The 20,988-nt window shown below is 40.0% G+C and overlaps 2 protein-coding genes across 4 annotated transcripts; one reads left to right on the top strand and one right to left on the bottom strand.

Annotated features, from left to right (window-relative positions):
- Positions 1-32: 32 nt before the first annotated feature.
- LOC124059617 (C-X-C chemokine receptor type 5) lies at positions 33-6,148 on the bottom strand. 3 transcript variants are annotated; one of them, XM_046389779.1, is made up of 3 exons: positions 5,799-6,148; positions 2,628-2,999; positions 33-1,232 (listed from the first exon to the last, which is right to left on the bottom strand). In XM_046389779.1, the coding sequence occupies exons 2-3, from the start codon at positions 2,655-2,657 to the stop codon at positions 165-167; spliced, it is 1,098 nt and encodes a 365-aa protein (XP_046245735.1). In that variant the 5' UTR covers positions 2,658-2,999; positions 5,799-6,148; the 3' UTR covers positions 33-164. The 3 variants fall into 3 exon arrangements, with proteins under 3 accessions (XP_046245735.1, XP_046245736.1, XP_046245737.1); XM_046389780.1 differs by having other exon boundaries at positions 2,628-2,756; XM_046389781.1 differs by lacking the exon at positions 5,799-6,148 and adding an exon at positions 3,149-3,275 and having other exon boundaries at positions 2,628-2,756.
- Positions 6,149-7,378: 1,230 nt separating this feature from the next.
- Positions 7,379-20,874, top strand: ddx6 (DEAD (Asp-Glu-Ala-Asp) box helicase 6). The gene is made up of 14 exons (XM_046389777.1): positions 7,379-7,521; positions 8,286-8,844; positions 8,970-9,033; positions 9,746-9,850; positions 11,272-11,401; positions 11,925-12,071; positions 12,940-13,034; positions 13,170-13,292; positions 13,411-13,539; positions 14,399-14,515; positions 14,955-15,018; positions 16,008-16,109; positions 16,215-16,394; positions 17,641-20,874. The coding sequence occupies exons 2-13, from the start codon at positions 8,648-8,650 to the stop codon at positions 16,388-16,390; spliced, it is 1,449 nt and encodes a 482-aa protein (XP_046245733.1). The 5' UTR covers positions 7,379-7,521; positions 8,286-8,647; the 3' UTR covers positions 16,391-16,394; positions 17,641-20,874.
- Positions 20,875-20,988: the final 114 nt, after the last annotated feature.

Below are 20,988 nucleotides of genomic sequence, written 5' to 3'. Positions count from 1 at the left end.
AGATTTAGATGATTTTTTTTCTTGACTGGATCAATAAAATGCAATCAAAGAAGCAGTTGATACAATATTGTCGGAACATCTGAAAAATTTGTAACATTCTCCACCATTGCAAACAAAATACTGTGGAACAGAAGCATTTTCAGCTGACATGGAAGAAGAGTTCATTAGATGAGGACAACGCTGGTGGTTGTCCCTTCAGAATTAGATGATCGACTGTGAACCCGAGTTCTGATGAAAGGCATACAAACACGGCTGCAGCCCAGTTTACAAAATATCTGAATTAGCTCATTGCGAAACCGCACCCCAACAAAAGCATACAAGATAGGGTTCAGACAACAGTGTGAGAAACCGAGGCCCTTGGTCACATTAAGGACTGGTTGCAGCAGGAGATAAGAGTAACAGCTTTTGTATTTGATAAGCTTCAGGTCTGCCATAGTTTTTATCAATAACGTGACATTATATGGTAGCCAACAGAAACAAAAGATGAGGGTGATGAGTAAGGCCAGTCGAATTGCTCCTTGCTTTGCTTGGCTTTTCTGACTCTTTAACAAGGTGACTATCACTGCTGTGTAACAGTAAGACATTACAGCCAGAGGTAGAAAAAAGCACACATGATCCAAGACTCTAATGGCCAAATCCCAGTTGTTTGCATGGATGCCGTACTGATTGAAGAAACAGGACAAAACTGGACTAGATGTGTTTGTGGCTTCCTCTGTCACAGTAAGAAACACAACATTGGGCACTGATAAAGACAAGCAGACCAGCCATAATAAAGTGCATGTTAGGTGCACTGTTCTCCGACGTCGACTTTGCATACTATTAATAGCGTGAACAATTGCCAAATACCGATCAAAACCAATGCAAGCTAGAAGCAAACTCCCACAAAGGAGGTTAAGATGTTTCCCCAAGCCCATCAGTTTGCAGAGGAAGTTGCCGAACACCCAACCTGTGGCACTTTCAATGACATCGAATGGAAACGTAAAAAGGAGCAGGAGGTCAGCCAGGGCAAGGTGCAGTAGGTAGATCTCAGCGATGCGCAGGAGCCGCCAACGTCTCAGGAGGACTGTTATCATCAGGCCGTTGCCCGCCACACCCAGGAGGAAGATCAAGCTGTAAAGCAGACCTTGGAACACCCCATAAAAGATCCACTGGACACTCTCCTCACTGTAACAGTAGCTGGACTCGTCTGTTGGATAAACGTAGTCTGTCTCATTTTCAAGTCCTTCCAGGTACTGCAAATGTAAAATACAAGGGTTGTTCTTTTTAGTTAACTCATCGAAAGAGTCACTTTGCGTGCTGTGGAATAAAAATAAATCCTTACATAAGCTTGAATACATGCCAATGGTTCCACTTCCCCTTTACAATAAGAAGGATGCTTTTTTTTTTTTTCCACCCCGGACGTTTATCAGCCAAAACATCCTATGCTGTGGCTGCATGTGAGGACCAGCTGGTACAAGATAAATATTTTAGTAATGGAATGCCTTCTAAAATTGCTGCAAAATGCATTCAAAGTTAGATGAACAACAACACTGAGTGCAGCCACTTGGATTTAATTGCATTCCAATGTAATATAAGCAGCAGAATGTACTACTTTTCTAGTAAAAAACAAATATCTTTGTACAAGACAGAGAAAGAAAAAAATTTGATATTTAGATATCCATGATACATTTGTGATATTTAGATATATTAATGATAAATTTCTTACACCCCAGTTTCCCTTTAAATGAATGGAAAATTGAAATTGACAAACTTTGCCATGAAAAAACAAGTTTAATTTACAAATTTAATATCAATCTATAAAGTAATTACCTTTGCAATTATTAAGTTTATACATTTAATTCATATTACAGGCAATGTAGATCTTCAGACTGTGAATTGAAATCAGAGATAATCAGATATAACTGCATGAGTGTTTTGTTAAATAATTTTTTACCGCCTACATCAACGCATTGATAAATGAATTGCAAGCAATGTGAAGCCTGTGTTCAGGGACAGTCCAACATTTTACTGTACCATACACTCGTTTTAAATGGCAAATATATCGACATAGGATGTATTACAGTGAATTTCTTCCTTGCTTATTCCCCAGTGAGCCAACAGGAAAGAAGCTGTACGCACACAGTCTATCACATGTGTTTTGCAGGTGCATATTTTACAGTTCAGTAATTCAAGCTACTTTAGTTTATACATTGCGTTTCTCAACTTACATGTTTTCCGCAGCAGTTTAAAAATATTGCTTCTGAATTGGACTCATAGGACGCAACTATGAATTGCTTGTTACTTGACGATCCGTTGTTTTTTTTTTAAATACCAGATGCTGAAGCAGAGGGTAGAAAAATGTTTAAGAGTCACATAATGAAACAAAAAGTGTCTTGGAGCAGTAAAGGACATTTGAATAAAGACTAAATCCAAGACAGCATGTTGTTCCTATGACTCAAATCTTTTTTTTTTTTGAGAAATTACTAATTTAACACACTCTTGACACATTTGAACATCTAGAATTTGATTTAATTCAGAGCAGAAGAGACCTGTTAATTTAGCCAGTATAACAAAGACCTTTAAGAGAGAACAGAAACATTCAGCATATCCTCTACAGCAATTTATAACAATTATTAATAATGACTTACATAATTTGTGAGGGTAAATGTTGCAGCCATGTGGATAATCTTGGTCACTTGAATGTATAGCTTACAGCTCCAGAGTGAAATGTCCTAGTATTTCCCGTTTTGCCAGTTCTTCGTTTGCTTTGCTGATTTCTGTGTTGGGGATGCGTTTGGTAAGCACATCAAGTCAAAATGGGCAAAAACTTCAGACCGGTCTTTCTATAGTGAGCATGCATGAGCAGTGATGCAAATCCATGTAACTGCATCCTTCAGCATATTCTGACTTTTGACAGTCACAAGGACATTATTCTGAAGAGGTCAGATTTATTTCGTTATTTTTGGCAATAACCACACATCCTTAGAAAACTGCAAGTGAGTGCAACATTCGGCTGTCCTCTGAAAAAAAAAAAGTATATTTTCGTGTATGATTACCATAGATATCCATTTTGTCACTGGTATCAGTTCTGTCTTTGTGATTGCAACATTCATCACAAAAACACATTGGAGGTCAAATTTAGCCTAAGCTTATTAACAATTTAACTTATTGTAAATATCATGGAGATACTTGGCTGGCTGGATAAATTTGGTTTGTGTCAGCAACCGAGGACCCTTTGAACAAGGCCCTTAATTCCCAGCTGCTCTGGTGGAGCTGCTTCACGGCCAGCAGACCAGGGGCCCGTTTCCTGAAGCAGGTTATGTGGAAACTCTGAGTATGTTAAGCCTGAAATCAGCGAAACCCTGAGTTAAGCGTTTCAAGAAGTGAGGTAAGTTAACCCTGAGATCGGGGTAAGTTCAGGAGTAAGTTAAGCCCGTTTCATAAAGCGAGGTAACTCACACTCGGAGTCTGTTACCGCGGTAACTTAGTCTGTGAACATAACCTGGTCGGGAGCAGGTTTTATCCCAGAAAGCCCGAGTTTGTCTCTGACTCCTCCCCTTTACGGAACATAAGCCTGAACCGTTTCCTTAATCACTGAGTCTCCGTCGAACCTGCTAAGTTTACGAAAATCGAGTGTGTGTTTCTGGAGGAGCCCGTAGACGAAGAAGCAGTACTGATTCACAGAGAAATGTGATTGCGTCGGGCGAGGATTTTCCGAGCACGTCTGGATAATCTTTCATCCTTGTCCCGACTTTTTATATGAGCGTTATCGTTTTTCGTTACAGTCACTGCAATACATTCACAACCTCATCCGTCCTGTCATCACTCACATCACCCACCGTGGCCGTGAACTCACCACCGAGCAGATACTTTGCGTTGCTCCGCGTTTCTGCAAACGGGAGAGTTTTATACAACACTGGAGATGCAGAGCACATAAGTAAAGCACCTGTTTGCAGAGCTGTCAGAAAGGTGAGCCTCGCTCTGAAACGGTTTCTCTCAGTTTGTCTTGTTTTTCCTGGCCACAAGCCTGTGAGAGCCATCAAATGGGATTGCGGGTAAATAATTTCAAATGAATAATAATTTTTCTGTTAACATGTTGCTGAGACCTCTGGGAGCAAAGATTTGAATGTCTTTTAGGATTTCCAAATGTGATTGGCTGCATTGATGGCACTCACATTCCTATCACTGCTCCTTCACAAAATTAATATTATGTGAACAGGAAGTCCTCCCACAGATTTCATCTAACCTGTCTCATTTTCTGTACTGTTAAAATCATTTGTGATGCAGCTCACATCATCACAAATGTAGAAGCCAAGTGGCCTGGGTCTGAAATGAGGAGGACCCCATCCACCTCCCAGAAAACCAGGATGGAAGAGCAATCACAGATCTCATATGCAATAATCATTTTCCAGGTTAAATCAATAAAAGCACGACCACACTGTCACACATTGATTTTATTTAGTCTTCCTTATATCCTACAGACAGAGAGAGACAAAGAGGACATTTTTCTGTTAGTTTTTCATATTGTTCCAATAATAAATTAAATTTACCTGTGACTGCACACCCACCTCTAAGTTGTATTTAAGTATCTCGATTTCCAGATCTGCCTTTTGGATCTGGCGGTCCGAGTACACCATTTCCTTATCTGTTATATATTATTCTACATGTGCAATTGTACAGAATTAAACTGTGTTGTTTACTGAAACTCTCACTGTGTTCATTGGTGCTGCAGAGTTTGATGGACGCTCTTCATGCTGTCCAGTTACGCTCTGTTAAAAACGGATAATATGTCAATATGAATCCATACAAGAATGTCACATGTACATGTAAAGCTGATCTGATATGATACCTCTGTAGGCCTCTCTGTGACAGCAGACACAGTGACTTCATCTTCATTATCCTTTGAACACAAGCATTTTATTCTGTGAACTTTACACCACTATTGGTTATGAGTTTTGGTGTGTTGAGTGACATACAACAGGCTGGACTCTGGAGTCTACCCTCTTTCTGTTGGCCAGGCAGGAGTCAAATGTTAACTTCACCACATTAATTAATGAAACATTACAGAGAACAGAATGTGTGAAAACATCATGCGGGGATGAAAGAGTTGTACAGAATTAAATCATTTAAATACATTTAAATAGTTTGACATGTCAAACGTCAGCAAAGTGAGATACAACCAGGCATGTTATGTTTCAGCCTCACCTGACTGAATTATATTTATTTATTATATTTCACCCGTTTTTCATCCTCTGGGTTGCACCTACATGAACAGAGGGTCAATACCATATTTGACATGCAATATTTTATGAGTGATTAAACAGAAAACTTACGCATTGACTCGAGCAGTGCGTTTTCTCTTTCCTTTTGCCGCAGGTGTTACTTTTTTCCGGATTATATACCGATATTCACCGTACGCCTCCATCAAAATTTCCAGCTCCAGCGGTGAAAAATATGCAGTGCATCGGGGCTTTTTTAGAGTCGCGGTGCTTAACATCCTCAGCGTCGACAAAACTAATGCGAATCCGCTTTGTTGAAACAGGAAACTCTGAGTTTTTCATCTCAGGGTTTGTCAACTCAGAGTTAACATACATACTCAGAGTTTGTTGAACCTGCTTCATGAAACGGACCCCAGGGTGTGGTTGTACTGGGCAGCAAAACAAAGCACATTGCTGCTCCATTGCTGGTGGAGTGAAGGTTAGAAACAGAGCTTTACATGGATATTTAGTAAATGTCACATAGGGCTCCTGATTCCAGGTTTTCATCTGACACATGGCGTCTTATTAAGTCAATAATGACATACTCAGATTTATACTCACATGTCCTACTGTAGAGCTCTTCAGTTTTAGCAACAGGAAGACACTGGATCGACTTCCTGTTGCGGTAAGCGTCCTACGTCATTTGTTGTTGTTGTGTGTTAGTGGTGGTACGAGCAGCTCCGTCTGCGCATTATTTAAAGATCGCTTAAGTTGTTCTAATATTCGCTGTAGCGAGTAATTTCACACTGTTACCTTGATTGTCTGTTCTAGTCATTGACTTCATCGCTCACTTTAGTAATTTGACGCTAATCTTATAACCGATTAGCATTTGCCAAATTCCGCTAAACTAGCTTAGCCTGTTCATTAGCGATGGCTTCTCTGTCTCCCTCTCGCTCTCCTGCTTGGTTTAGTTATTCCTCTGCCTCCTTTAGTGAAAGTGGTAAATGTAATAAATGTAGTTTACTTGTAGCGCTGGAGGCGAGGCTTAGTGAATTAGAAGCACGGCTCCGCACCATGGAAACAAAGTCTTTAGCTACTGTTGTTAGTCAGCCCCCATTAGCCGGTGCGGACCGATCTAGTGTAGCTCGTAGCCTGCCCCCGGTAGTTCCCGAGCAGCCGGGAAACCAGGGAGGCTGGGTGACTGTACGGAGGAAGCATAGTCCTAAGCACAAGCCCACGGTTCACCCCCAAAATATAAATAAATCATGAATAATAATCATCGCCTCTCTCCCTTGCTCTCTCTCTCTCTCTCAACCTAACCGGTCAAGGCAGATGGCCGCCCATCTTGAGCCGGGGTCTGCTCCGAGGTTTCTGCCTTCTAAAAGGCAGTTTTTCCTCGCCATTGTCGCCAAGTGCTTGCTCAAGGGGGAATGTTGGGCTCTCTCCATTTACAATTTAATTAAAGAGTTTGGTCTAGACCTGCTCAAATTGGAAAGTGTCATGAGATAACTTTTGTTGTGAATTGGCGCTATATAAATAAACTAAATTGAATTGAATTGAAATTGTTACATATATCTTGTAATTTTGTGTAGGTCGTGATATGATATGTAGCAGCACTGTGAAGGTTATTTAACTTTAAGAAATTTAAAATAATGTCAACTTATTTGCCTGTTAAAAATTCTAAACATTAAAATAAACAAAAATGCTTATAGAAATTATGGCAGGCAGAAACAAGACATCTTGCCGCAATACTAATTTAGCACGCCATATCCACCCTTGGGTGGGCGTGCTGCAACTGCGGGCAGTTTCCTGTGGGACTGACATTATTTCTTTTTCCTTCTTCACATTTTTAAACTCTAATTTGAGTAGACAAAAAAATAGAGGACTTGTGCAGAATAACTTTATGGTACCGTGAATGTGGAGGTACACTTTGATCACAGTCAGGGTGGGTGGCAAACAATCAAAACTACGTTTTTGTATTGGTTGATGTGGAATTAGTGCTGGACAAGGGAGGCAGATTCAGATTTACAAAGTAGATAAATGTCCATACATATGAGTCAAGAGAACAGTGGCGTACACAAACCAAGAAATACATCGGCTCCATAGACGCAGTGGAATGGATAATTAGTATCGAAAATTAAGTTTCAGTGTTATTTTGACAGGACAGCCTAAAGGTAAATCCTTGATTTGAAATGAAATCAGCTGATTAGGTGCACTGGGGGCGGGTTCAAATACGAGTGGAAGCCATCTTGAACGGTTGCTTGACAAGACTCTCGTAGTCAGCTAAAAATTGAGTATACCTTTCAAACACCGCATAGGACACCGGTTGTTTCAGGTATTCAAGGTAAATAGTTGTATGCCTAAATTGTTTCCAGATGTGCAGTGTTCTTGACGAGATACCGGATTGTTTCGTGCTGACTTTTAAAATTGGCTTTAACTGTTAATTCGCCATCGTTAGCCGGTTAATTTTAGCTTGGTAGTAGACGCTTCGGCTGAGCTAACGCTAGCTAGTGATTGCTGATTGTGGATATTTAGTTTTGTTTATAAGCTAACATTGAACAGAGATCCAAGTTTTATTTGCACTGGTGTTATAACACACTGACTGGAACAAAACCATTTGAATTCGGTGGCGTAACGTTGACTTACCGGAACAGAACAACATTAGCATGATGCTACGTTTTATATGCTAGTTAGCCAGATGTCGGTGGCTAGCAGAAGGGTAGCTCAGTTCTCTTATTCTAAGTTCGATTAAACTGAGGATAATGCTCATGGTCTGTCAAGTATTCGAGTATTTATCCACTATGCGCCCCACACTCCATGGTCTGGGGTAACTGTGCATGTGATCTACTAATAGGCTTCAGGTTTTCGTATATAAACGCTGTTTCCACATTGTTAGCCAGGGTTAACCAATATTAACTTAGCATCCACCGCTGTGTCGGCTAACTTTTGACGCTAGGCCAGGAGTCTGTCAGGTTGTCAAATATTGACTTAGAAGGTTTCATTACCCAGCATAATACAGCATATTGTCTTTTTCCACAAAGCGTGTTTTGATTATTTTATTTTTTCGTAGGGTGTGATGTTTCTAACAGTGTGTTTCACATGTTTCAGGATTGTGGAAAAAAAAAAACCTGAGGAAGGACGCAGCGGCTCAGTTATGCTACGCAAGATGGCTAGCTAAACAGTCGGCCAGTACTTGAAAGCTAGCTAAGCCCTCCTGGTGTGTTGTTTATGGTAGAATACATCTATGCTAAGACCTATGTTTTCTCAAAAACTGAAAGGAGGATATTTTCGACGTTGATGAACCTGTTGAGACAAAAGATTTGAACAATTTACATTCGGATAAGTATTATTAGATAAGTCTCAAGAGGAAAGGACAATCTTAAGCTTTGAGTGGTCCCAGAAGAGTGGACTCACTTGATCTAGAAACTGTTTGATTGCTTTTGGAACACAAAAAGTAAAGCAAAGTAAATATGAGTACTGCCAGGACGGAGAACCCAGTGATTTTGGGCTTGTCCAACCAGAACGGACAGCTCAGAGGCTCAGTGAAGCCTGCTGGAGCGCCAGGTGGAGGAGGGGGTGGCCCTCAACAACATCAGCTCAATCAGATGAAGGGCGCAATCAACAATGGTAATTCCCAGCCGACCCCAACAACTAACGCTGTCATCAAGTAAGTTATTTGCTTTCACAGATTCATGAATTTGGATCTCGGTGTCTTCTGTATTTTGGCATGGCTTTCATTATTGGTCCGTTCTTTATGATCATTACTTACAAGAACTTCCACACCCTCCACAGGCCTGGAGATGACTGGAAGAAAAATTTGAAATTGCCACCAAAAGACATGAGGATGAAAACTTCGGTTGGTACAAGATCTAAAAGTTATTTGGAAGTAGAAATTGCAGACCTCTTTTTCTTGTACTTTTGACAGGTCCTTTTTGCTAGTTACATCACTGTTGCTGACTCTTCTTCTGTCCTGAAAAACTATGATGTGGGTTATTGTTATGAAGAGTTGATATTTATCACAGGTGGTATTTAACAAATAAGGTGATTAATGTTAACTTTTTATCTCTTACTTTATTTTCATTGCAATACACATGCATTATTAACTATTATGTGGTAACCATATTTGCTGGTATCCCTCAGAAGATGTTCTGTACCATGAATTTGGGAGCTTAACTTATATATGACCCTTTTATAAAGCATGTACTTTGAGCATAATCATAAGAATGGCATTGAAACTTTAGTCTTAAAAATGTTATCTTCAGTGCAGCATTGGTCCAATTAGAGTTAACATTTCTACTACTCAAGATGTAAGAGAAACTTGCAGCTTTGCTGTGGAATTTTCAGATTTTATTTTTTTAATTGTTTTGTTTCCATTTTCTTTGTGTAGCTGATAGCATTGAGCTACTAATTGTCAGTTAATTGGAAGTAAAACAACTGTCTTTTTCCATTTGTTTTAACAGCTTGTTTTTCTCAGTAATGTCAATAGGACATAATCCATCAGTTTACAAACCCATCATCCATTTGCACCTTGTGAACCAAATACCAATTTATTATTTTCATGGTGACAGGATGTGACTGCAACTAAAGGCAATGAGTTTGAAGATTATTGCCTAAAGAGAGAGCTGCTGATGGGAATCTTTGAGATGGGCTGGGAAAAGCCATCTCCAATCCAGGTACAGTCAGACATTACTGAGATTTGATCTATTTTTAAAGCTTGTGTCTTTGCTTAATGAAGTACATGTTTTGGTGTTTGAGTGGATGTATCTGAAAAATCCTGGCTGCCATCCCTATACCTTGACTTTGATACAGTACCAACTTTTTCCTTTGACACATGTGCTAAATTAAAATGATATGAAAGGTTGTTTTTAGTACACAGTCAACACATTTGCAGTCTACCACATATTGGACTAACTGATTGCCTATCATTAAATGACTCTTATGACTCTCATAAAAATTATAGTGTACAGGATTTTCCTGTGATAGAATTGTAGTTCAAATGGCTGCATCAAGGTAAACTGATTGTTGTGGGTATTGATCTTACATGGTTTCTGCAGCCAGTAAGGAAAGGACCCTTTCTACTTGACTATTTTTTTTTTTACAATGCTAGCAGCACAACTCCAGTGTATGTCATTGTCATTTGGCTCCTCAGTCCACCACTTACCTCCAGAATGAAATGTCTTGTTTACAACTGCTAGATTGCCATGAAAATCTTCATGGTCCCTAAGAATATAAATTTTGCAGCTCTTAGGGAGACCAACTTGTCAATTTTCACTGATCCTGTGAAATTTCAGAATCTTCTAGATGAATCTGCAACAACACGAATTCCAACATTCACAGTTCCCAGATATAAGCTCAACACTTTGATCATCCCTGGAGTTTAGCTCTAGTTCTACCATGAGATTGACATTTTTTGGATTTTATTTTAATATTGAGTCTGCAGGACTGATTGCCATCACATTTGGTGCAGATATTCATGGTCCATAGGGGATTTATTTTTACTTTTACTTATTGCTAGATACCTGTGAAACTGACAGAGCCAGAACCCTCAGCTGTACTTTGCAGACATTATTAAATACTGGCATGCCAGCGTGTTGAAGGGAAACTGTGGCACATTTTATGTGGCTGCCCAGCCTGTTTGATGGGAATCATAGTCAGCTGAAGAAACAATTTCCTCAGTGTGTTCTGCCATGACAGACCTTTTCTCTGTTATGTGTCTTCAGGTCACTGGCTGGAATAAATAGGACTGAATATCTGAGTTAGCCCAAACATTATAAAATATGTCCATATTTTGGCAAACCATTTTCACTGTTGAAAATACAGTTTTATTTTAAGTTAAGAGTTTTGTTTGCGAGTCACACTTCACCACCTGGCTGCTAGGCAGAGACAAATGCAAGCTGAAATAACCTGTAGCTCTTCCTTAACATTAACCATGTCACTGTATGGTGCAGGTGTCTGGAAAACAGATTTTGTTTTCCATCCAATCACTCCACATAATCATACCAATTTGAATATTTGAACATATTCTTAGTAGAACGGGCTTAATTTTGTATGTGGTCTGTGGTCTATTCATTTATCTGTGCTCCTTTTTGGCCAGGAGGAGAGCATTCCCATTGCACTGTCAGGAAGGGACATCTTAGCCAGAGCCAAGAATGGCACGGGGAAGAGTGGAGCCTACCTCATTCCCTTACTTGAACGCATTGACCTGAAGAGGGACTGCATACAAGGTGAGTTTGTTTTCTGTCAGGATTTGCGCCCATTAAATATCGGAAAGTTGACACTTGATTGAGAATGATGAGAATCATTCAAGAGGATGGGGGATGAAAACAGGCTGTAATTTAAAAGCTGACAGATTGAGGATAAAATAATAAAGGTTTGAAGCTCGAAAGCAGTACACCTACTGCTGCTAATCTTGCAAAGCCACACCAAGCAAGCCAGTGGTTGATGTATTTATAGCTGAAAAGTGAGTCTATAGATTGATTGAAGAGACAATAAATATATTTCGATGATGCGTTTGACATTTAATTTTTCGACCAAAAATTCCTTGTTCATCTGTAATACGCTGAATGTCCCACAATAATCATGGTTTTTGTAACTCTGTGTGCCAGTCTTCAATGATGTTTTCTTCCTGTAGTTGTTTGACTTGATTGTTTAAATGGTTTGAAAAGCTTTGTTTATATGTCCAGTGACAAAGCTGACTCCGGTTTAAGGAATATGTGAATACTCAATCACATGTTTCTATTTTTCCAGCTTTGGTCATAGTGCCCACCAGAGAACTGGCTCTGCAAGTAAGCCAAATATGTATCCAGGTCAGCAAACACATGGGTGGAGTGAAGGTAATGGCAACCACAGGTGGAACCAACCTGCGTGATGACATCATGAGACTCGACGAAACAGGTGAGCTTCACAATTAACTTGGATGTTGTCTGCGTGATGTTGAGGTAAATATCTGCCATTATAAAATATAATTAAGGCAGCAATAACTTAAAGAATCATAAATTAGTGAGTTGAACAGTTTGTTGGTATGTATGGGAGTTGACATAGCTGTGTGTGTCATATCAGATCTGAACAAGTAAGCGTATATGGTTAATTCAAAGTGTTCAGTGTTTATGTTAGGGATGTTGTACAAAATGTTCCATTGCTGCACATGTTGTCCCGCAGGTCAGAAAGTTGTAATGATTGTAAGTGTTCCAGAGAGAAAAAGGGGCACTAAAGATGATTGATGTTATTCTGGCTTATGCACTAACGCTGGAGTCTAAAAGTCTGTATCTGACCTCAATATCTTAACACGGATAATGAGGGGTCTCTGTCTTTGTTTTGATGGTGACAAGCCTCTCTTTCAAAAGGCAGTCTGTTTATAACAATGGCTAAATCATAAAAGCACAATGTGAGGCGGTTGTAGGTTTGTTTTGTTTAAGGCCATAATTATTGACTACACTGTTTTGTTACTGTGGAGTATCAGGAAATGTGTTCTGATGACTATCTAACATGTGACATCAGTTTGTTTATTTCAAATACCTCTGATTCCAAATTACTGGCAGGAAAGGATCGTTGATGATTGAAATATGTCATCCATTCACATCTGCTCTCTGGCCGAGAGAATACTGCCAAATGATCTCTCCTCACATATCCGATAAAGCTTTTCTGTACTGCAGTCATCGGTGGCTGAATATTGCCAATGAGTTAACACTTTGGTTTAAATCCTGTGTCTCTTGCATTTCATTTTATCTTACTATTTATTTTTAACCAATGTTTCATTTTACAGTACATGTAGTCATTGCTACTCCTGGGAGGATTTTAGACCTCATCAAGAAAGGAGTGGCCAAAGTTAACCAAGTGCAGATGATTGTTCTGGATGAAGTGAGTAAATGGTTTATTTTTCATCCTGTTTGACCCATATTACTGTTGTTATCAAACCAGTGGGATTTGAGAATTTCAGCAGCTGCTTAAGATGGCTCTCAATGTGCCTTTCTCCTACGTTCTTCTGCCCAACAGGCTGACAAGCTCCTGTCTCAGGACTTTGTGGTTATGATGGAAGAAATACTGGGCTTCCTGGCCAAACAGAGGCAGATTCTGCTTTATTCTGCAACCTTCCCTCTGAGTGTGCAGAAGTTTATGGTACAGTTTCATCATTGAAGTGCTTGTGTAGTCATTTATCAGCTGATGAACAAATCGGTCTTCATAATCTCTTCCACAACCTGAATATAAAAACTCCCGTCTTCCCCTACTTTTGTAGACTGCACACTTGCAGAAACCCTATGAGATCAACCTGATGGAGGAGCTTACACTGAAGGGTGTGACTCAGTATTACGCTTATGTAACTGAAAGGCAAAAGGTCCACTGCCTTAACACCTTGTTCTCCAGGGTAAGTGTTGCCTTTCTGTCCTTCATGATCCAGTTTGAATTAAAACAGGCCTTTAATGAAAATGGCTGTGTTTAAAAACAATGAACATGGATGGTGTCTGAAATAGTGCATAAGGGGTATTTGTGAGTCTGTGTTAATATTTGATGAGAGAAAAGGTTATCATTTCATACAAACAAATTTGTGGCCTTGCTAACCAAGAGGGGTGGTAGATGGGAAAAGCCCACAGACTGAAGTTTTTCTTTTTTTCTTTTTTTTTTTAACTGGCCAAAATAATAAAAAGAACTGAAGAAAATTTATTTTTAGTTGAGTAGTTGTGTATTTAAAATTCTACTTGTGTATTTTTTTAATAAAAAGTAACATTTTTGATGATTTAAGCCACTATCGCCGAATTAGGTTTTCAATCGCCCAGAGTACAGGACTTAACTAGACTGTCTGTTAAACCTCCTGTCAGCAGCAGGTCCCTGGTGCCACGTCATCACAGCTTTTGTGTGGTCTTAGTCAGTTTCACGTGATAGTTTAGTAGAGTAGCTGATGTTATGTACAGCACACGCAGTCGGTTTCCTGGCACTGTTTAGACGCATGTAAACACACATAATACTGTGTGTCAAACTGAGACGGCTGAGGACAGAAGCAGTGTGCCCGTAAATGACCCCAAAACACGATAGTCTCTCAACATGGTTTATTACATGACTATTCTGGTACAAACATTTACCCGGCAGTGTCGTGCATAGCCTTCCAAATGGAAAATCTACCCACATTTGGTGCTTGGTTGCTGTTAATTTTGGACCGTGCCTGCAAACTCCACAAGTCAAGCATCGATTTCACCAGGATTTACTGCTGTTGGTGTTCTCTTTTTCAGCTCCAGATCAACCAGTCTATAATCTTCTGCAACTCCTCTCAGAGAGTAGAGCTCCTTGCCAAGAAGATCTCTCAGCTTGGTTATTCATGTTTCTACATTCATGCCAAGATGAGACAGGTCAGCTCAAAGTAGTGCCTCAGAAATCCCACCTTTTAAGACCAAAATACACTGCTGGTAACTGATGCAAACCAGAAAAGCTGTTATTATTACATCTGGTGTACATTAAAGTGATACATTGTGTAGACGGCCATGAGGATCCTCTTGATATACTCGTACACCTCTGATGAGAAGCTGTATGGTATCTTATTATGCAGGTGCCTTGTTACTTGTCAAATACTGTTGAGGTTCGCCTTGAAAGTATAAATTGTATTTACATTACAGCCTAGATTCGTGGGTTGGCATATATTTATTTAAAACACAGGCAGTAAATAAGTTACTTCTGCATCTGGAAAAAATAAACTGTTATACTGCAGAACCCTCTTCATATGAGGGTTACAGGTCATGCTGCTGTGTGAGTGTGGCATCTCAATGCACTTTTCTATTTTCTGCTCTCCAGGAGCATCGTAACCGTGTGTTCCACGACTTCAGAAATGGCCTCTGCAGGAATCTTGTCTGCACTGGTAAGTGGTTGAGCCTTGTACATCTGTTGCATTGTACAATATTGTATAAATTGATAACGGTTTCTTTGCAATGGGAAGCCATTGTGGAACATCTGCACATCACCACCAGACTTGCTCTGCCCCTGCCTGAGGTATTATTTTCCTTTATATAAAAAAAAAAAAAAAAAAAAGTGGGAGAGCACTCTGTTTAGGTTTTGAAACTTCATATTGGAGTTCAGATGATTTGCACATCAGCCCTGTTTGCCACTGACTTGTTAAAATGCGGTTTACCCCTTGAAAACAAAGTGCAAGCTGTTGATTGGCTCCTCTTCGGCAGTACTTTCGGTTCTTGTTTTAAAGTTATGTAATGACTTATCGGCACTGAACTGTGCTAATGATACCGACTGTCCAACGCAGCAGTTGTTGCAGCTCACATTCTGCATTTCATTCATTGTCTACTCATGCTGCTTGAATGCTTCTAATGTGTACGTACAATGTGTGATGCGTCTGTGGATTGTCTGATTGTTGGATCAGTGAAGTGGCTTGGGCGGCAAGTGTTTTTCAGTGAAAACCAAATAACTCACAGTTCATGCCCACAAACACAACTGCACAAAGGGAACAAAGAGGAGACGGTCGAACCGGCTGTAGCAGTACATTCACATAGTGATTCAGGTGTTGGGCTGCATAGAGAGCTGAACAAAAACATGTCATTGATATTTTCCCCTGGTTCATGGAACAATGAAAGCATTTTCATAGCCAGCCTGAGCATCCTGCTGAAAACACAGTGTCCGTTTGGTTTTGGTAAAGGGAACATCTTGGAGTTTAAAGAAAAGAAAATGAGACTACGTTCGGGGTGCCTCGTTGGTTAGACTTGACTTGCTCCACTGGATTTTCTCAGTTTTAGCGATCTGGGTTGAAATAAACTACTGCTTGTTTTCTTGGAGTTCTTATCCTGTAGATACTTTTGTCCAGATGTATATGTTGATTTTGATTTCTTTGTTTTCCTCTAGACCTCTTCACAAGAGGAATTGACATTCAAGCTGTGAATGTTGTGATCAATTTTGACTTTCCCAAGCTGGGAGAAACATACCTTCATCGCATTGGTAGATCTGGTAAGAGCCTGTATCAGTTGTGTTGTTTTTCAGCTGTGTAGCCTCTTGTGCAAAGATTTGATGTGGGTTGAAAACAATAATTTAAACCACTGTGTCATTATCTAGGCCGCTTCGGACACTTGGGTCTAGCGATCAACCTCATCACTTACGATGATCGCTTCAACCTGAAGGGGATTGAGGAACAGCTTGGAACAGAGATCAAGCCAATCCCTGGTATCATTGACAAGAGCCTATATGTGGCAGAGTACCACAGTGAGAGTGGTGAAGAAGTGAAGCCATGAGCCAGTAAGTACACATGGACGGCCAGTACCCACAAGTACTTCGTCTGTCATGCTAAATTGGGTGTCTTCCTATGTCTGTCTATGAGGTGCTTCACTAAGTTGGAAGTGTTTTCTCCTCTCGTCAGAAAGATTTGATGGGGAGCATTTGCTTACTATTCATTGTGAATTTATCATTAATCCCCAACTCTGGGACACAATCTTATGAAGTAAGTCTGGTCTGCATCCTAAATTATGTCAGTTCAGGGGTCTTTGACATGCCAAACTCCTGGGCTAGAATGCCTGTAGGCTTATATGCTGCTTGCGCCAGAAAGAAATTGCATCCTTGGTAGCCTACGGTGCTGAGCTAGTGCTCAGCTATTGGGCATGCTGGGTCATTGGCATTGCTTAGTAACAACAAAATTTTTTAAGCCATTGTTGCTGTCATTACTCGTCTGTGCTTTTTCTGCTGTGCGAAGTAAAAATGTTCCCTTTTAAGGTCTGTTTTTGAAACCTAAAAAAGGAAATGTAATGCTGTAAGACAGGGACAGACTCATGCAACTACTGAGCACCAGTCATTCTAAATCTGTTCTTTAATGCATTTGTTACTGTGCTATGACCAGGCTGCAGTTTTTCAGCTTGAAAGCTTGTTTTTGAAAGCGCATGACCTGAAGTGTCCTTGAGCCAGATGCTCCACTCTGTACCAGCTGCAGGAGGGATATTGTTCGCGTTGAGACTAAAATCTAGGACTGTCATCACTGTTGTTTTGTTTGTTTGTTTGTTTTTGGCCCCTGCTCCTTTGGTAGTGTTTTTGTGTTGATTCAGAATCCTGTCTAATCAAATGTATAACTGACGCATTGAAACCATAGATTTAGCCTAATAAACATGTCAAAGCTTGTCTATCAGGAACTTCCTGGTTCTAAATGTTTCATCTACTTGTATCGTTAAAAACATTAAACTGTACAATGCATCTCCTGAGGTTGACATGAATATCCAGACCATTTGCACTGTGGTGAACAAAAGAGTGCAGGAAATAAGCAGTCGGCATTTGATAGGGTTTAGTTGATCTCGTACTGATCCATTTAAAATAGGCCCAGACTTCTCTAAGAACATCTTAAATGTAATTTGGTAAGTGAGGTGGTTATTTATAGTGCAACAGAAGCCGAGAAAGAGATTCATTAAATCAGTTGGGGTACTGATGTTAGTAGGGCTTGAGTTGGTTGTTAATTACATACAATCTACTGTAATTTAATTCCGTTCTTCTCTCTCCACAGATCAGTCCATCCTCCATTCCCCTTTGTACCTTTTTTTCATCCCCCCCATCCTGGAGTTCTTTTTTTTTATGTACAGTTTGTCTTCCTTTTTTGGATGCCACCATAAGGAATGTGTATTTTGATGGACGCGTTTTTGGAAGATCTCATTTGCCCTTTTTATAGGGCTCTGTGCTGCACCACCACACCCTGAAGACATAAGCACTGGGAGGAAAGCATGGGACCAAGTCAAAAAATATATCAATGCACACAGTGACGATTCCTGTCCAACAGTGACGCAAAGCCAGCACCGACAGACCGCCGTATGACACCCTCCATTCGCCACTTTTTATTTTGGAAGTTTTAACAAATTTGTATCAAGTGCCTTAACAAGCGGTTCAACTCATTCTAAAGTAATAACCCTTCATCATCTTGTTCATTTCATACCACACACACTCACGTTCACCTAATTGAAAATTTGTCACACTAATTTAATGTCTGACCACGGAGGTGAATTCATAACTGTTTTTGGTTGGCTCATCCGTTTAACGAATGGAGATGACTGGGAGGGAGGCTGGTCTGACTTGTCTTTTTGCTGGCTTAGTTGCACTCCCATCTGGCTGCTGAATGAGAACAGACTTGGATTTTCCAGGGACAGAGATGCTGGATATATTTTTCCAAGAGACAGCCAGACTGTCCAGTTGCTTGTGAAGAAGCTTGTGCTTCTAAAAGACCCAGACCCTTTCCTCAGTCTTCAGGATCAGAACACTAAAAATGAATAAGCAGCTTCTCAACACCACGAGTCATGAGGATTCCTGTTTCGGTGGAGCTTAATTGTAGGGAACGCTTTTTTCTTTATGTCCTGTGTTTCACTTTCCTATGAATGGCCATGCTTAATTCTGCGAGACGTGCAGCTCACATGCGGGTTGCACCTTACACCTTGTGTATATACCTTCATTTTAAGATTGTTTTAAACAAGTTCAAAAGGCTGGCTGACAAAATGAAAAGCTGTTTTTTGTCCCCCACTTCTCTCTTGTTAACACTGGAGGTTGTTTTCCTTAATTGCCAGTTTGTTTGATCTGCAATATTGGCCTGTGAATTTATTTATAATTTTAGAAATTGCAGAATTTATTAGAATCTAAAAGAGTTAAATAACCTTGTGCATGAAATGTTTTTGGAGGCAGACATCATGACTGATAATCTTTTAGCCCCTCCGGATCTGGTGAGTGCAATTCATCAAAGCTGCACTTAAACTCAGATTGTTTAAATTGTTGCCCGTGTTCTCCTGCTACCAGTGTTAACAAGTGTTCAGTCTAGACAGATGGCTTTGTTAAGCTTGTGCATTGGAGTAATGAATTCTTTGTTGTCACCAGCCTTAACTTGTGAAACTGACTCTTGAAACACTCTAAGATCTCTAGTTACAGTGAGTGTTGTGTTGGAGGAGAAAATAATATTCTATCATGTAGTAGTACTACTTGCTGCAGTGCAGCTGAATTGGCAGAGAATTTGTTTTCTGGGGGAGGTATTAACTGTTACGTTAATCTGTGTGCTCTTTAAGCACAGCTACCTTATTTCACAAACGTTCAGGAGGAAGCTGTGGATTTATGTTCTCCCTTTTTGAAGAATGTTGGCCGAAATGCATCAAAATGAACCATCTGACCTAAAATGTAGCATGAATTCATTCTCTGTGCATTGCTAGTTAGCTGAAGTTGCTACAACCAGCTAACAAAAGATGCCTCATTTAAAAAGAAAACATAAATAAATAAATGAATAAATATGACAACCTGAGCAGGTTGGGCTGCACTTAAAACACAGAGATGGGTTCATGCAATAACACTGACTGCACTGCTTTTGTAGAAGTGTATGGTGGTGCAGAACATTCATTATAAAAATGGGGGGCGGGGGGGCTGGAAGGATTACGAAATTACTATTGGTCACAGCTAAGAACTTGGACACGTCAGACTGCTGAGTGTTGTTTGGCTTATTTCTCTGCCCTTAATTACTTTGATATTTTTGGGTTTGAGTTTTGTTTTACCTTTTTGTACTATGTCATGACCCTATTTTGCATGAAGGTCTTCGCTTGTTTGCTCAGCTGAAACCGTTCTTGCAAATGGGGTTCCCTTTCGTTCTGGTGAGATGCTCTCTTGACTGTTCTAATCAATGAGAATTATTATTGCACATTTAATTTAAGCTCTTTTTAGAAGATAACTGCGGGACAACATCGATCAGTTTACCGTTCCATTTCTCATTGGTCAGAACTGCTATCCCTGTTCTCTCACTTCTACTGCTGTGCCCTTATTACCTGCACACCTGATTTGGCTGTTTGGCTCGTTGTTGGGGTGGGAAGGCTGTATTTGTTAAACATACCCAAATTAAATTCAGCATTAGTTGAGTGAACGGGGATCTAACCATGCAGGCAGTTGGCAGCTGTCTGTTCCTTGGCAGCCCGCTGGCAGTAATCGCCACAGCAAATGCGTCCAAAGCTAAAATCAACGATCAGTCAGGATTTAGTGTATTGCTACCTTTTGATGGGATGATGCCTTACTGCTGCTGGCTGCCATTTTCACAACCTTGAAGACTGAGACAAGAGCATCTTGCCTCAGATTGGGCGACTAATTGGATATTTTTTGTGACTAAATTGTCTCATTCTTTAAGGTGTTTTTAAATTTGTTTGGGGGGGTAAATTGATGTTCTTGCTGCCCTGATGCACTCGTTCGTCCTCTCGATGTTTCTGACACGTTTATGACAACACAGCATTTGTGTACAATTCGGCCGCCCTGTCACTTGTGTCGAGGAGGAGTTGAGAGGAGTCCCTTTGGGGGGGTTTCTTTCAAAACTGCTGCATCAGTATGATAACGTGGGAGGAGCCTGTGGCCATTACAGAAACAGGACACGATCTAGAGGTCCATAGTTATGACAAAGGGGATAAAAAGGTTTGAAAAAGTTTCCCTTAAATTAGGATTTTTTTTTTCCTCAAGTGAAATGTTCATGTGGAGTACACCTTATTTAAAAAAGAAAAAAAAAAAAAAGAAAAAAAAAAAAAGAAGTCTCCAAATTTAAGTGAAGAATTTAAAGCCTGAGTTTTTGTTTTTGTTTATATTTTTTTTTATTATTTGATGGAAATTTGGTCGTTATTTAATTGGCAGATTTTTTTTCAGTGATGCTAATTTTACAATGGACTTAAGTTTAAAGGATTCTCATCAATATTACTGGATAAGATTTGAAAGTTTTGTTGAAAATAAAGCTCACTGAAATTTATTGCGTGTGAAGCGTTTGTTTTGCTCGGCCACCGCTCGGCGTCCTGACGCTCGGCGTCCTGACACTCGCCTCGTTCAGAGCTAGGTGTCAGTATGTTGCTGCTGTTCTGTCTCG

The sequence above is a fragment of the Scatophagus argus genome, chromosome 5, assembly GCF_020382885.2.
Source record: "Scatophagus argus isolate fScaArg1 chromosome 5, fScaArg1.pri, whole genome shotgun sequence".
Taxonomy (NCBI): domain Eukaryota; kingdom Metazoa; phylum Chordata; class Actinopteri; family Scatophagidae; genus Scatophagus; species Scatophagus argus.
Note: the sequence above shows the minus strand (reverse complement) of the source record. Positions and strands in the feature narration are given on the sequence as shown.